At 59.5% G+C, this 14,706-nt stretch overlaps 1 protein-coding gene across 2 annotated transcripts in view; it reads left to right on the forward strand.

The window, feature by feature from the left end:
* The window catches only part of SFSWAP (splicing factor SWAP), a 70,129-nt gene extending 63,464 nt beyond the window's left edge, over positions 1-6,665 (forward strand). For both annotated transcript variants that reach the window (XM_081802427.1, XM_081802428.1), the window contains exons 16-18: positions 4,843-5,007; positions 6,049-6,121; positions 6,332-6,665. In XM_081802427.1, coding sequence (XP_081658553.1) covers positions 4,843-5,007; positions 6,049-6,121; positions 6,332-6,397 — 304 coding nt within the window. In that variant the 3' untranslated portion in view covers positions 6,398-6,665. The remainder of the gene's footprint in view (positions 1-4,842; positions 5,008-6,048; positions 6,122-6,331) is intronic.
* Positions 6,666-14,706: the final 8,041 nt, after the last annotated feature.

Below are 14,706 nucleotides of genomic sequence, written 5' to 3' on the forward strand. Positions count from 1 at the left end.
TGGGTGGCTCAGTTGGTTAAGCGACTGCCTTCGGCTCAGGTCATGATCCTGGAGTCCCGGGATCGAGTCCCACATCGGGCTCCCTGCTCAGCAGGGGGTCTGCTTCTCCCTCTGCCCTCTTCCCTCTCGTGCTCTCTGTCTCTCATTCTCTCTCTCTCAAATAAATAAATAAAATCTTTAAAAATAAATAAATAAATAAGTAAAATAAAATAAAAATGGGCATAAGGTATGCCAGGGTGGCTCAGTCGGTTAAGCATCTGACTCTTGATCTCAGCTCAGATCTTCCTCTGAGGGTCATGAGTTCAAGCCAAATCAAAACCTCAATGAGATACCACCTCACACCAGTCAGAATGGCAAAAATGAACAAGTCAGAAAATGACAGATGTTGGCGGGGATGTGGAGAAAGGGGAACCCTCCTACACTATTCGTGGGAATGCAAGCTGGTGCAGCCACTCTGGAAAACAGTATGGAGGTTCCTCAAAATGTTAAATATAGAACAAACCTACAATCAGGTCATCTCACTACTGGGTATTTACCCAAAGAAAAAATACTGTTTGGAAAAGACACATGCACCCCCATATTTATTCAGCACTATTTACAACAGCCAAACTGGAAACAGCCCCGTCCATCGATTGATAAAAGGATAAAGAAGATGTGTTATATATACAACAGAATACTACACAGCCATCAAAAAGGAGTGAAATCTTGCCATTTGCAACGATATGGTTGGAACTAAAGGGTATTGTGCTAAGTGAAATAAGTTAGTCAGAAAAAGACAAATACTATAGGATTTTACTCATATGTGGACTTGTAGAAACAAAACAGACCCACAAATACAGAGAACAAACTGGTGGCTGCCGCCAGGGCCCAGGAGATCATGGACTGAAGGCGTCCTGGAGATGAAAGGCCCAGCGTAGGGAGTCCAGTCAGAGGTGTGGGTGACAGACGGCAGCATCTCACTCGTGCAGTCACCCTGGTGGCCAGAAACTAGTACGACACTGAGTGTTGTCTGTACTTCTGTTTTTTTTAAAAAGGGGGGGAGGAAAATAGACTAACAATAAAACTAAAAGATGGTTTTTTGAAAATGATCAAAAATCGATGTCTTCATTTAGATTGATCAAGAATGAGGGGCGCCTGGGTGGCTCAGTCGTTAAGCGTCTGCTTCGGCTCAGGTCATGATCCCAGGGTACTGGGATGGAGCCCCGCATCGGGCTCCCTGCTCCGCGGGAAGCCTGCTTCTCCCTCTCCCACTCCCCCTGCTTGTGTTCCCTCTCTCGCTGTGTCTCTCTCTGTCAAATAAATAAATAAAATCTTAAATAATAAAAAAAAAAAATGAAAGAGCCTACAGATGTTAAAAGGAGAATAAAATCTTTTTCTAATTAGGTTGACAACTTGGGTGAAATGGACAAATTCCTGAAAGATACAAGTGACCACACTGTCAGCAGAAGAAATAGAAAATCTAAATAACCGCTTCTGCCAAAGCATTTCTGTATCATTTAAAACCACCGAACTCCAGGCCCAGATGGCTTCCATCGTTAAGTTCTAACAAACATTCAGGGGAGAAGAGAGACCAGTTTGGGCTCCGTGGCGGTGGCTCCCGAAGAGCACGTGGGCTGGTGGGCGTGGCCACGTCGGGAGGGGTGTGCGCAAGGGCACGGGGCGCGTGTGGTGTTCACAAACCGAAACGCTGAAGAACAGAGCTGCAAAGACGCTAGAGAGCGCCCTGCGATCTGCGCCCAGCAGGGTGGTGTGAGGAGACGCGTCCGACAAGCAGCTCAGTGTCAGGACTGCGAGTTTCGTTAACGTCCACCAGCGACCCTTGTCATTCACTGTTTTCACAGAGTAAACGAGCAAAGTCCTAGGACATCCCAGCAGATGCAGGAGAGCTGTTGGCTACGCTCTTCAACCGTTCACTAAAAAGAAAACAGGGCGACACGGAGCCCTGAGCTAAGGGAATGGAAGGAAGCGTCTGGCGGTGATGGGGCCACGCTCGCCGCCCCAGGACCAGCAGCCAGGTGACCCAGACAGCAGGGCGAGAACAGGGGAGAGGCGTAAAGACTGGAAAGGAAGCATTTCCTTCTGCATTCCAGCCTGGAACAGTTGGGAAGGTGACGTGCGACCGTATCCAAGTAACAAGCTACTTACGGGGAAACGACTACACTGAAAGCCACAAACATTTCTGAGAAGAATTCTAAGAACCGTAAGAACACATAGAGCCCGTGTTCGTGGATGGGGGAGCAGTGTCCCTCAGGTTTCTTCTCCCTGAAGTGACCTGTCCATGCAGCACCGCCCCAGCAGGACTCCACAGGTGTTTTGTAGAAATGGGCGATCGGGAACTCTCGTCTATGTGGAAACATGGAGGACCTGGAGTAGCCACAACGGTCTCGCAGAAGAATAGGGTTGGAGGCCGCTTCCTGCCAATTCCGGACTCACAGGGAACCGCCGGGTAAGACCGTGAGCGGACGCCCTAAAATGGCAGGGTTGCCAAGAAGCTCGGGGAGGAGAGCTTTGCAGCGAAACCCGCTCCAGCAGCTGGCTGTCCAAGCGGAAGAAAGTGGCCTGTTCTACAGGCCACAGCTTAACTCGGAGGGTCACAGACTGCGGCCGAAGGTCCCGCGGATGTGGAAACCCCACCAGGAGGGAGGAGAGTGGTGAGCGTGAGCTTGCTGACCTTCACTCAGTCACGGCGAAGAGCGTGAACAGTCGGACCGCACACCGGGAACCCTCGCCGTGTCTCTGACAAGGGCCTATGTCGATTCCAGACAGAAACCACCCGGCTGCGGAGCGAGTGGGTGACTCGAAAGTTCACGAAGCGGTCCACGGACGTAGCCCGCGGACACGGCCCTGAAGAGCAGCCGAGCGCACTAGCCCCTGCCGGGTTCAGCACAGGGTGGCCGCAGTGGGGCTGGCGACGGGGGCTGCAGGGGGCCGGGAACAGCGGGGCGGCTTCCTGTGACGCCGAGCACCAGCGCCGCCACCCCACGGTCCATCTCCGTTCATCCGCCGGGAACATTTGTCCACAGAAGCACCTGATCTGTTGTCGCAATGGACAACGCACACGCCTGTTCCCGGGAGAGGGCACAGACATGCTGGCAGGTTGCACACGCTAACGCTTCGGCAGCAGAAAGCCAGCTGGGGACACGGCTCGGCGTGGACGAGTGATGGCAGCGTGGCGCTGCGTGATTCTGCCTCCGTGAAGCTTTCATCGATGGGGCAGAAATCAGAGCCATGGTTACCTGTGACCGTGGGGAAGGGGGTCCGCATGACCGGAGGCAGCAGGGACGGAACTTTCTAGAAAGGTGGTGTTCCTGATGAGAGGAGTGGGGGTGTCACGGTGTCAACACTTGTCATCATGCGTCCGACAGCACTTAAAACCGTCCTGTTTCTCTGGATGTGAGGTGCACCTCGCTTGTTTTTAGAGGAACGAGTCCCTTAATTCCTGAAGCGAACGCCGAGGCAGGCTTGTCGTGTGACGTAGCTGTATTCAGACTGAACCTGGCGCGTAGCCGGGATGGCTCCTGCGTTCACGGGGGCAGCCACAGACTCGCCGGACTTGCACGGCTGTCCCGTGCTGCGGAATAGTTGTGTATCTTTGCTGCTGCTTCTGAAATTAGCATGTGTTTACAGACCTAAGACTGCACCCAGCTTCTGCAGTTTAGAAACCAGGGGTGTGGCGTGGTTTCCACGTCTGTGTGTCCAGCACTGGGAGCAGCGTCTGCGTTTATGGACCTCTTCTTCTCCGTGCCGGCCAAGTGGAAGCTGCCGGGCTGTGCCCCGCGGGCCGGCCTTTGTGAACACGGCGGAGTCGGGGTGCTGCAAGCCGTGCCCCGCTGCAGTGTCCCGTGGCTTCATCGGGGCGCACATGTGCCTTTGCGCAAGAGCACCGTGGGGAGCCCCGAGGGCAGGGCGAGCAGGCGTATGGACAGGCCGTGGGTGTCCCCAGGTGCGGAAGGGTCTGTCTGTGAGGCGCCGAGCGGAGGGGGCTGTGCGGGGCTGGCCCTGGACGTCTAACTCCGTGAAGACGTGCAGGCTCCCGCCGTTGTGAGGCCCCGTCACCCACAGGACCCACATGGGCACCTGTGATGGTCTCAGGACGGCACTGACCACACACAGACCCTACAGCAAGTACTCGGTCGCCCGTCAGTCACCCATCCGTCATGTGTGATGGGGCACAGTTTCCAAAAAGCAGGGGACCGTCATGTTTGGAGGAAGCAGAGGGGCCACGAGCAGGGAGGCCCGGCGCCAGTCTGGACCACACGTCACTCTTATCTCCTGTATATGTTCTCTTTTTTTCTTAAATGTTCTTTGGGGAGTCACAGGAGGGTCACAGGGCAGGGCATGCGCTGGAGCTTCGCGTGCTGGGGCATGGGGGGCGGGCTGGGGTCTGGAAGGGAATGTGGGCAGTCAGCCGCTGGGCGAGCGGGGACGGGCTCTGCAGTCCCAGGAAGTGTAGGTCAGGGGGCTGGAGCTGTTGTGTGCGCGGCCCTCGGCTGTGATGCTCCCCATCTCTTGCTTAGAGTCCTCGTCACGTCTATGGACACGGAGTGAACAGCACTTGGTTACTCTCCTTAGGTTTTTTTAAATGCAGATAAAGTGCTGACCGTGTTTCAAACCCCATAGGCCTCTTGAGACGGGGGACAGACCTCCTACGGGGGGTGGCCTTCCTTCACTTGTGTGTGACTTTGCTGCGTCTGTCAGTTGTGAGCTAAATAAACCGTGCATGGCTTTTAGAAGGAGTTAGCACAACGGGCAGCCAAACCCACCAGCTGTCCCTTGGAAAACACTCGAAACTCCTCCTTCCAGAGCCTGCCGTATCTTTGTCTGAAACCACTTTCCTTGCAGAAGCCCCCACGAGAAGAAGAAGAAGAGGCGCTCACGGTCACGGACCGAGTCCAAGGCCGGGTCCCAGTCGGCATCCCCGAGCAAGCAGGCCACGCGCCGGCACACGGCCCACTCGGCCAGCATCTCTCCCGTGGAGAGTCGGGGCTCCAGCCAGGAGCGCTCCAGGTACGCGCCCCCTGAGCCCGGCCTGGGCGTGCCCGCCCCCCACGTGCTCCTCGTGTGCCACTGGGCAGAACTGGGCTCTGGCCTCGGAGCGCCGGTTTGGAAGCTGCCCCCAGGCCCCGGCTCTAGGCAGCGGGAATCCCCGAACAGCCGGTCCTCTCGGTGTTGGTCCCTGGAGTGGGCTGGCCCCCTCCCCGGACGCTGACTAGAGGACTCCCCACTGTCTGACCCACTGGGAAATGGTGCCTTAGTTGACGGCAGCCGTCCTGAAACCACTGACATGGTGCCTTTGTCCTCGGTGAGGGCGTCTGGGCGGCATGGCCCCAGCTGCAGGGCCCGGCGTGATCACGGGGAAGGCAGGCAAGGGGGTCAGTCACCACTCACGCCAGGCCACAGGACGCAGGGGTCGAACCAGCACCGCCTGACAGAGCAGGCCAGGTGACATCAGAGTCCACAGCTGACTGTCACGTGAGCAGCCTGGCCGGTGCCATTGATGTACGCGTCCCCGTTGCCCGGGGCTGTCAGGAAGCATTTGCCAGGTCCCCCTGCTGCTCACCCACCCAGACCTGGGCGGGGGTTCGGAGCGAGGCTGCCTCGCTGTTGGTTACGGACCCGCTGCCTTCATCAGTGTGGGTCAGGGGCCCGAACCTGAAGTTCGGGTTCGTAAGTAGCAGGCGCACAGCTCCCAGAGGGGGTTAAGACCCTAAGCCGTGGCTTCTTTGAGGGCGCAGGTAGATAGTGCGTGTGGCGGCCTCGGAGGCCAGAGTCCGGCACGCGGCCCTCCGCGGGGTGGCGGCTCCATGCGGCTCCAGCCTTCTGCAGCTTCTGTCCCGTCCTCATCTTCACTACGTCTGGCTCCCAGGGTGTTCACGGGAAAACACTCTCTGAGTCAGGCTGCACCTTATAAAATATTTCAGATTCTGTAACGTGAAATGTGAAAGCAAAATGTATATTTATAACGATCTCTTCTTGAAAGACACTAGTAACAAATACGACAATGCGTCTAAGTATTTTTAAGCCTGTGACCTCTCTCTGTTCACTCAGGGGAGTTTCTCAGGAAAAAGACGGCCAGATCTCCTCGGCAATTGTCTCCTCCGTGCAGAGCAAAATAACTCAGGTAAAGCGCCCCCTCCCCCCGCCTCCAGAGGGCTGGCTTTCCCTCGGGGTCCCCATCTCGGCCCCGCCGGTGGGCCCTGACCCTGGAGGGCTGCGGGGTCCCCACGGCGGGCCTTCCCGCCGACACGTTCATGGGGCACTCCCGTACCCGCGGTCCGCGTGCCGGGTCTGAGCAGGAAGCCATAGGGACCCCGTGCATCTCTCCATGAAGGATCTCATGGCCAAAGTGAGGGCGATGCTCGCCGCTTCCAAGAACATGCAGACCAGTGCCTCCTGAGACGCGGGCGTCGTGCTGGCCCAGCGCCCGGGCTGTGGGGCCGGAGAGCCAAGCAGCTCCCGCGTGCACAGACCCATCCAACGCCGTCCACATTCTCCCCCAGGGACGCCCCTGGGCAGTTGGTGGTTTTTGTAAATTAATTTTTGATGACATTTTCAGTTTAAGATTTTTGACCAGCAGTCTCTTACCTGTATATTTGTAAATAATATCATGTTTCTGTGAAAATGTATTATCAAATAAAATGGGAGGAAAACACCTTTTCTAGCTAGCGACTGTGGGGCGGTTTTTTCCTTGTTTGGCTTGTGTGTTTTCACCATTTGTCGTCTGTCCTGGGACTCGTGGGCCACTGTGGGCGCCGGCAAGCTGCGTCGCACGGGAGAGGCTGTTCCTGGTCTGGGTCTTAGTCCGACCACCATTCGTACGGACTTGCCGCCCGGTGACGTCCGAGGTTCGGATTGGTGCTCCCGCATGGCACCGCTCGCGCACACCCCCCCACCGTGCCCGCAGCCCAGTCCCTGTGGCCCAGTCCGCCCGCTTCCCCGGAGCTCCTTCTGCCCCGGGTGGCAGGGAGGGGCGGGTGGCGGGTCGTTGGGGGGCCCCCAGCGGGTGGGCAGGGGTGCAGAGCAGAGGAAGGCGTCCCCACCCACCGCACACCGGTCAGCCTCACGCGGCGCTCCCTGCTTCGTCTTCCGTGCCTTCCGGACGCACCGCGGTGGCTCACGGGCCCGTCTCCTCTCATCGGTCATATTGGTGCCCCCGTCGGAATGCACCTGGATTCAGCCTGCGGCCTGACGGCGGCTTTCTCTGCAGAGCGCGTCCCCGGCTGTGCAGGGACAGGTCGCAGCTTTGAGTTTGATGGGCGCACCTGCTGTCCGGAAGGCTCCTCCCCAACCCCGTCGGCGCCCTCGCGCGCCCGCCCCAGGGCGGTGTGACCTCAGACACTTGGCTCTGCTGCGTCATCTCTTAATTAGGGGTGAGACGAGCAGCTTCTCTTAGATGGAAACGTCCGTGTGTATCTTCTTCTGCCGAGCAGACTCTGTCCCTTGGCCAGCCGTTACTCTCGAGCGTCTTACTGGGTCCCGGCGCTCTGAATGTTCCGGTGAGCCCTTTCCACACGATTTATTTTTAAATAATTTTCTTCCAATTTGTCCCTTGTCTTTGGTTGCAGGTTTTTATGTGCAGACGTTGCTTTTGTAGATAGCTTGCCCTGGGCAGGCCCGTGCGAGCCGCCGGCAAACCTGCTTTGTCCCTCGTTGCTTGTTCACGTTCGGCTGTGTCGTTTCCCCCTAAAGGAGGCAGAAGCGAGTGTGGGGGGGGGGGAGTCGCCAGGGCCGATGCAGCAGGACAGCCGTGGCGCTCAGCGTGGGGCGCGTGTCCCCAGCAGCGCCTGCGTTGGACCCCGTGGGACGCGGCGTCTGGGAGCGCGGCAGGGCCGCCTCACGCCCGGGGTACCACAGCTTTGCACAGACGCGAGCAGGCGCGCCCCGGAGAGCCCACCCAGACGGGCACGTGCCGTGGGGACGCGCGGGGGACTCTGCGTCCGGGCCGCGCACCACGCCTCCTCTGGACGCGCAGACGGAGCAGGACGCACGCGGGGCACCTGCCAGGCCCCTGCTGAGCTCCCACACCCGCACTTGCTGCAACGGAAATACGGGGACATGGGGCTTGGCGCAGGCCGTGTGGTGCGCGTTTCTGCGCTGGGGCCACCCCAGGCTGCAGCGACAGGAGAGGCTCCGGGGGTAACCACACCCCCTGTGCCCTCCCGGTCTGGGCCCCCGACCACACGCCGTCCTCGGAAGACGCTGCCGTCAGCGCTGGGTCGAGTTTTCCCCCTTAAAAAGGTTCTCTCATAATGAATTTGCAGTATTTTTACTGGATTATTTTTAAGGCTCTTAAAATGGGCCAATAAAATTGTTCTCCAAAACTTCTTCCCACCTGTTTGCGGTCGGCAGTCGTGCCCGGGTGGCACATTCTCCCCACGACCTGTGTCCGGCCGTCACACTTGTGGCCCGACGCTCCGCCAGACTCCCAGAACCAGACGGGAGCTGCTGAGGGTGCCCTGCCCCGAGCTCGCAGGCGGGCGGCGGCGGCCCGGGGCGGCTCCAGCAACGTTGGGGTGTCTGCATGAGCGGTCGGTTCACTCGTGCACCGTCCCACACCCTTTCCACACACACGGGCGAAGGGCTCTTGGCTGCCCCCCACAGCCGTCCCCACGCACGAGGTGGCCCGTCACCCACCAGCTTTCTCAGTCGGCGGTTACCGTGTGACTTGGGGCTATTCCGTGTCTGTACGCGAACATCCCCTTTGTTGTCTTCTCAATAAACGTTGTGGAACAGCTGTAGACCCACATACAAACGAGGACCACGGTACCAAAGTGCTCTGCCGTCAGGGCCTGGCCCCAGCGTGGCCCGCGCGGCACGATTTGCGGGCCAGAGTTGACGTGTATGAGGAACTGAAGTCCACGGTGTCTTCAGATTGCCTTCCTTTCTACCCGTGCCCGCCTGCGGCATCATCAGCCCTGTGGGCTCAAGGTGGAGCAGGTCCTCCCGCGAGGGGCCCCGAGCACCAGACACCAGCCCCGGCCGCCCCAGCCCTGCAGGCCGCACGTGGCAGCTCCCTGGGACAGACGGGTGCTGGCGGGCCCACGGAGCCCACAAGCAGCAGCCCTTCTCGGGCTTTTCCAACCATCAGGATTCAAGCTCTGGCCCAGGCTTTCAGTGGACGTGGCGCAGCGGGGCCCCCAGCGGGAGCAGACAGAACCAGTGGGGACAGGCCAGCCCCCACAGGACATCGGGCACTGCTGCCCAAAGAAGGTGCGAAGGATGCAAGCCCCCGGGAACCAACAGTTCACCCCATCGTCCAGGAAACCAGGTCTCCACGGCCTTCTGGGCCTTCACAGGACTTGCCGGGTGGACGGCCGACACCATCTTTCCTCATAAACAGCGTGTGGGGCCAGCAGGTGTTTGCAGGGGCAGGCAGGAGGCGTGCCCGCGTCCCGGGCAGCCGTCCCAGATCACGGGAGCCCCTCCTCTCAGTTCTGGGCTTTGAGGTCCTCGTGCGGCCCGCGCGGCGGCTCCTGCCGGGCACCCTGAGGGACTGTGTGGCCCCCACCTCTGCCTCCCTGGTCCTGCGGCTGCTCGTCTGTCCCTTCTCAGGACACAGTCCCGGATTCGGGCCCCCCCCAGATAAGCCAGCACGGCCTCATCCCGAGATCTTAACTGATTCCATCTGCAGCAGCCCTTTTTCCAAGTAAGCTCACGTTCTCAGGTTGGGGTGGATGTGAATCTGGGGGACACCATTTGCCGCACTTCAGAGGCCCTGGAAGGAAACCCCGAGACCGCAGAGTAGCCGTTGTAGCTCCCAGGAGCTGGGCTGAGTGGGGTGCAGGGACAGAATCGCCCCACTCTGCTGCCTTCCCGGCCCGGCTGGGCTCCTCCAGGCACCGGTTAGGAAAGAGCGTGTCGCTTAGGCCTTGTTTCCCCGCCCTAGGACGACACCCCTGGACCCGTCCCCCCACCCCAGGACGACACCCCCGGACCCGTCTCCCCCAGACCCATATCCCCCGGCCCCAGGACGAAGGCCCTGGACTCGTCCCCCTGGCCCCGGGATGACACCCCTGGACCTGTCTCCCCCAGACCCATCTCTCCTGGCCCCAGGACGACATCCCTGGACCCGTCCCCCCGGCCCCGGGACGACACCGCCGGACCCGTCTCCCCGCCAGCACGGTGTTCACCTGAGGCTCTTCCTGTCCCGCGCGGTCATTGGATGGGGCAGATCTGTGTCTTCCTTCCATAAGTTGGAAACAAAGTGTCAACCTTACAGCAGCATGTCTTGGTTTGCCAGCAGCCTTTCTTCCTTCTGGAAGCCATACGACGCCCACGGAAACTTGGCTTTTTTCAGCTCTGCAAGGTGCCGGTCACGCAGCGGGGTCCCCAGTGCAGGGGTCACAAGGCAGGGACACACGGGGGCGCCCCCACCCGCTCTGGGGCCTGGAGCTGCCCTGACGACTCCTTCCCTGGGGGTGAGCACACGCCGCGTGGTGTCAGCATCCATCGCCACCATCCGGTTCCGGAACATTCCACCTCGCCCAGGCCCTGGTGCCCAGTCCGCGCGCCATCCCCGGACATGCCTGCTCTGGACAGTTCCTGCTCTGCTGGTGGACTCTGCAGCCCGCGGTGAGCGTCACACCGGCCCCGCCCGCTGTGGGTGCGCCCCCTCCTGGGCATCCATGCCCTGGTCCGGCCCACGGACACCAGGGGGCTTGCACTCTGCGGCTGTGGGAAGGATGCTGCAGAGACCCTCGCGTGCCAGGCTCTGTGTGGACGTAGCTCTGCTTTCGTTCTTGTTAAACTGGGGAAGTCTCGGTGGCCCCGCGCAAGGTGGCTGCGAGGACCCACAGGGCGGGGTCGAGGCCCGGGGAAGGGCTGCGGAGCCCCTGGGGGACACGGCCTGGGCGCGGGGACCAGCCCCAGACCGAGGTACGGCAGGGCGGGAGGAGCTGGGATGTGTGTCCAAGTGCCACGGGACAGCACCCGGGAACCCCGGCTCCCACGGCCACTTCGCTCACCGAGCCCTCCGTGCCGACCCTGCCCCGTGACCTCACACCCTCCCTCGGGGCTCAGCTGCCCTCCAAACCCACACGGGGGGATCCCCGACCCCACGTTCCATGGATATGACTGCGTGTGGAGGGTGACAGGTGACACGGGGCCCCCTGGGCAGGCCCATCCCACAGGACTGAGTCCCCGTGGAGAGCAGAGTGGGACGCAGATGCGCACGGGGCAGGACCCCCGAGGATGCGGCGGGAAGATGGTGCCTGCAGCCCTGGGGGGGCCTGCGGAGGGGCCAGCCTGCCACCGGGGACCGGGACCTGAGCCGCGCCTGGACCGGGACCCCGCGCCTCTGGAAAGTGAGGCGCGCACTCTATGTTGTGTAACCGCAGACGCCAGTGAAGACCCCCTCACTGTGGTGGCACAGGGCCTTTCACAGGCTGGTACCTGAGCAGCGGGAGCAAGGACGGGGGCTGGGACTGCCCTGGTCCTGGCGAATCTCTGTCCCCTCCTTCTCCCCCCTCGCCGCTCCCCCCTCCCCCCACCTCGCCAGGAAATACCTTGCACGAGTGAGCAGAGGGACCCAGCACGGCCAGCTCAGAAGTCATCACATGAGTCCGGGCCTGGCTGTTCTTTTTTTTTTAAAGGTTTTATCCATTTATCTGAGAGAAGGGGAGACAGAGAGCATGAGAGGGGGAGGGTCAGAGGGAGAAGCAGACTCCCTGCCAAGCAGGGAGCCGATGCGGGGCTCGATCCCAGGGTCCTGGGATCATGACCCGAGCCGAAGGCAGATGCTCAACGACTGAGCCACCCAGGTGCCCCAACATTTTTTAAAATTTAACGGTTGCTTTCTGGATAATTTCCTATAATTGTCTTTTTTTTTTTTTAAAGATTTTATTTATTTGAGAGAGAGAGAGAATGAGAGACAGAGAGCATGAGAGGGAGGAGGGTCAGGGGGAGAAGCAGACTCCCTGCCGAGCAGGGAGCCCGATGCGGGACTCGATCCCGGGACTCCAGGATCATGACCTGAGCCAAAGGCAGTCGCTTAACCAACTGAGCCACCCAGGCGCCCCCTGGCTGTTCTTGAAGGCGGTCACAAAGGCATGCTCTGTCTCCAGGGGAAGGGAGTACCTCCCTGGGATGGGTGTCATGATTTAAGGACATGTTTTCCTTTTTTTTTTTTTAAGACCTATTTATTGGGGCACCTGGGTGGTGGCTCAGTTGGTTGGGCATCTGCCTTTGGCTCAGGTCATGATCCTGGGGATCCCGGGATCGAGCCCTGTGTCTGGCCCTGTGCGGAGCCGGCTTCTCCCTCCCCCTCTGCCCCTTCCCCCATTCGTTCCCTCTCTCTCTCTCTCTCATGCTCTCTATTTCTCTCTCAAATAAATAAATGAAATCTTAAAAAAAAAAAAAGATCTATTTACTTGAGAGAGAGAACGATGTCGTTGCAGGCTTGTGAGAGAGGGGGTGGGGTTGGGGGGTGCAGAGGGGGAGCCAAATCAAGAGTCCACCCTCAACTGACTGAGCCCCCCAGGTGCCCCTTAAGGACATGTTTTAAAATCACCTCCCCCTCTCATTCCACCCACGGCCCCTCCCCCTAGGCTGCCCCAGGGCCTTGGCACTGGCTGTCCCCGCCGCAGCAGCCATCCGCATACTGTTGCCACGTGTCTGACAAGTAAGAGTCACTGTGGCTGCCGTGACGGTGACCACACGCTCACGGGCAGAAACACCTTCAGTCTCACTCTGGAGGCCAGCAGCTGAGGTCAGCTCTGCAGGGGTGAGAGCAGGTGGGGCAGGGCTGGCCCCCCCCAGGGCTCAGGGCTTCCAGCTTCGAGGGGCCTGCATCCCCCGGGCTCCTGGCTGCACCACTCTGGCCGCGGCTTCCCTTGTCACATGACCTGCTCCCCGGCTCTGAGCCTTCCCCTCCCTTCTGTAAGGACTCTGGTGATGACACTGGGCCCACCAGGCCATCCAGGACAATTCCATCCCAAGATCTTGGCCTTGATCACAGCTGCAAAGCCCCTTTTGCCACATAAGGAACCACGCTCTCGGGTTCCGGGGGCTGGGATGGGGCATTTCTGGGCCACTGTTCCACACTTTGCCTACATGATTCGTGTCCCCCCGACCCAGGGCGGCAGCCCCACAAGGGCAGGGGCTCAGGCCCGAGCCCCACCACCCTGCTAGAGTGAAGGCATGGGGCCTGGTCTAAGGGCGCCACCTCCCCTCGAAACCCTGGTCTTGGAGAAGGGACCCTACTTGAGTAAGTCAACCTTCTGCATCCAATACACATACTTAACATTTCTCTTGTTCTCATTTTTATTGATTTTCAGTTACACAAGCGAGCCAGACATAGCTGCTCCTAGTAGGAGTGTTAGTAAAGCAGGCTTTGTCCCCCCATACAGAGCCCAGTGCCCACCATCCTCACCCAGCCTCACCCGTCCTCGCCCGGTCCCTCGAGCAGACCCCAAGCAGAGGATCCCAGGGACAGAGAACACCCCCCCCGGGGGACCTAGGGATGGGAAGGTGTCAGAGCTGGTTTCCCCGGAGGGTGCAGATCACGTGCAAGGGCCCGGAGCATCTCTCCTGCGCCAGTCATGAGCCTGGGCTGTGCAGGGCCTGGGACGGAGAGTGCTAGGGGCAGGCAGCAGGACGAAGTGCCCAGGGGAGGACATGAGCTCAGACCTGGGGCTGCTCCCTGCCCTCCCGCCTGGAGTCCTCATCACGTGCTGTAGTGGGTTCCCTCCAGAACTTTCCCTCTGCATTTACACACACACACAGAGCCCAGGAAAGCTGCAGCCCCCGGCCATCCAGCTCAGCGAGCCCAAGCCACCATCTCAGGATTGTCCCTCCTTGCAGGACGTGGGCCGTGGGGCCGGCCCTGAGCAGGTTGTGTGGCCGGGAGATGGTAAGGAGGGATGGGCCCATCCTGGCTTCTATGCTCCAGATGGTGGGGGTCCGCATCCCAAACCCCTGGGCTGACAGGGTCAAAGGGGAACTTTCTAAAGGAAGTTGGAGGTGCTGACGCCAGAGAAAGGGAGATGGATGCAGGCAAGGCTGGATCAAGGGCTCAGAAGAATGATATAGTTAGACATGTTTGTTGTTTTGTGGGGGTTTTCTGATTTCTTTTCCCACAATTTGTTTTTTTCACTCAACAAGGTGTATGAGCGGTTCCCCTGGTGCCCCCAGATCTAGTCCTTTCTTTCTAACTTCCAGGTAGTGTTCTGTCTTCTGGGTGTGTCTGTCCAGGGCACCTCCTGGGTCTCAGAAGAGACAGCTGTCTCTCTAGTGGGACGCACCCCCGCCCCAGGAATCACAACTCTGAGGGCAGCGCCCTCACCCACGTCCTGGGCCACAGCCCGCACAACTGACCAGACACGTGGCCCTGCTTTAGTGGGTCAGCCCTGCATGCACATGTAGGCAGCCTCTGACGGTAAACTAGTGCATCCTGCCTTCACCTTCTTGTGCAAAGATGGGAGTGTTTTTCTAGGGCAGACACCAAGAACGCTAGCCATAGAAAATGTACTTTTAAAATTTTAATAGCTGTTCCCTGATGGCCTTCCAGTAAGTCTGTACCAGCTGGCACCCCACCCCCACCCCGTGGCACCAAAGCCCCCACTTCCCACACCCTAGGCACATGATGATGTATCACTTTTCCAACATCGCCCATCTGATGGTGAAAAGTGGCCTCTCATCGGTGCTTGGATTCTGTCCACGTTCAAACACCAGAATTCAGTGGCAGGCTCAAAGAGAAAGCAGCAGCTG

Source organism: Leptonychotes weddellii, chromosome 13 (assembly GCF_054177405.1).
Source record: "Leptonychotes weddellii isolate Sample4059 chromosome 13, ASM5417740v2, whole genome shotgun sequence".
Classification (NCBI taxonomy): domain Eukaryota; kingdom Metazoa; phylum Chordata; class Mammalia; order Carnivora; family Phocidae; genus Leptonychotes; species Leptonychotes weddellii.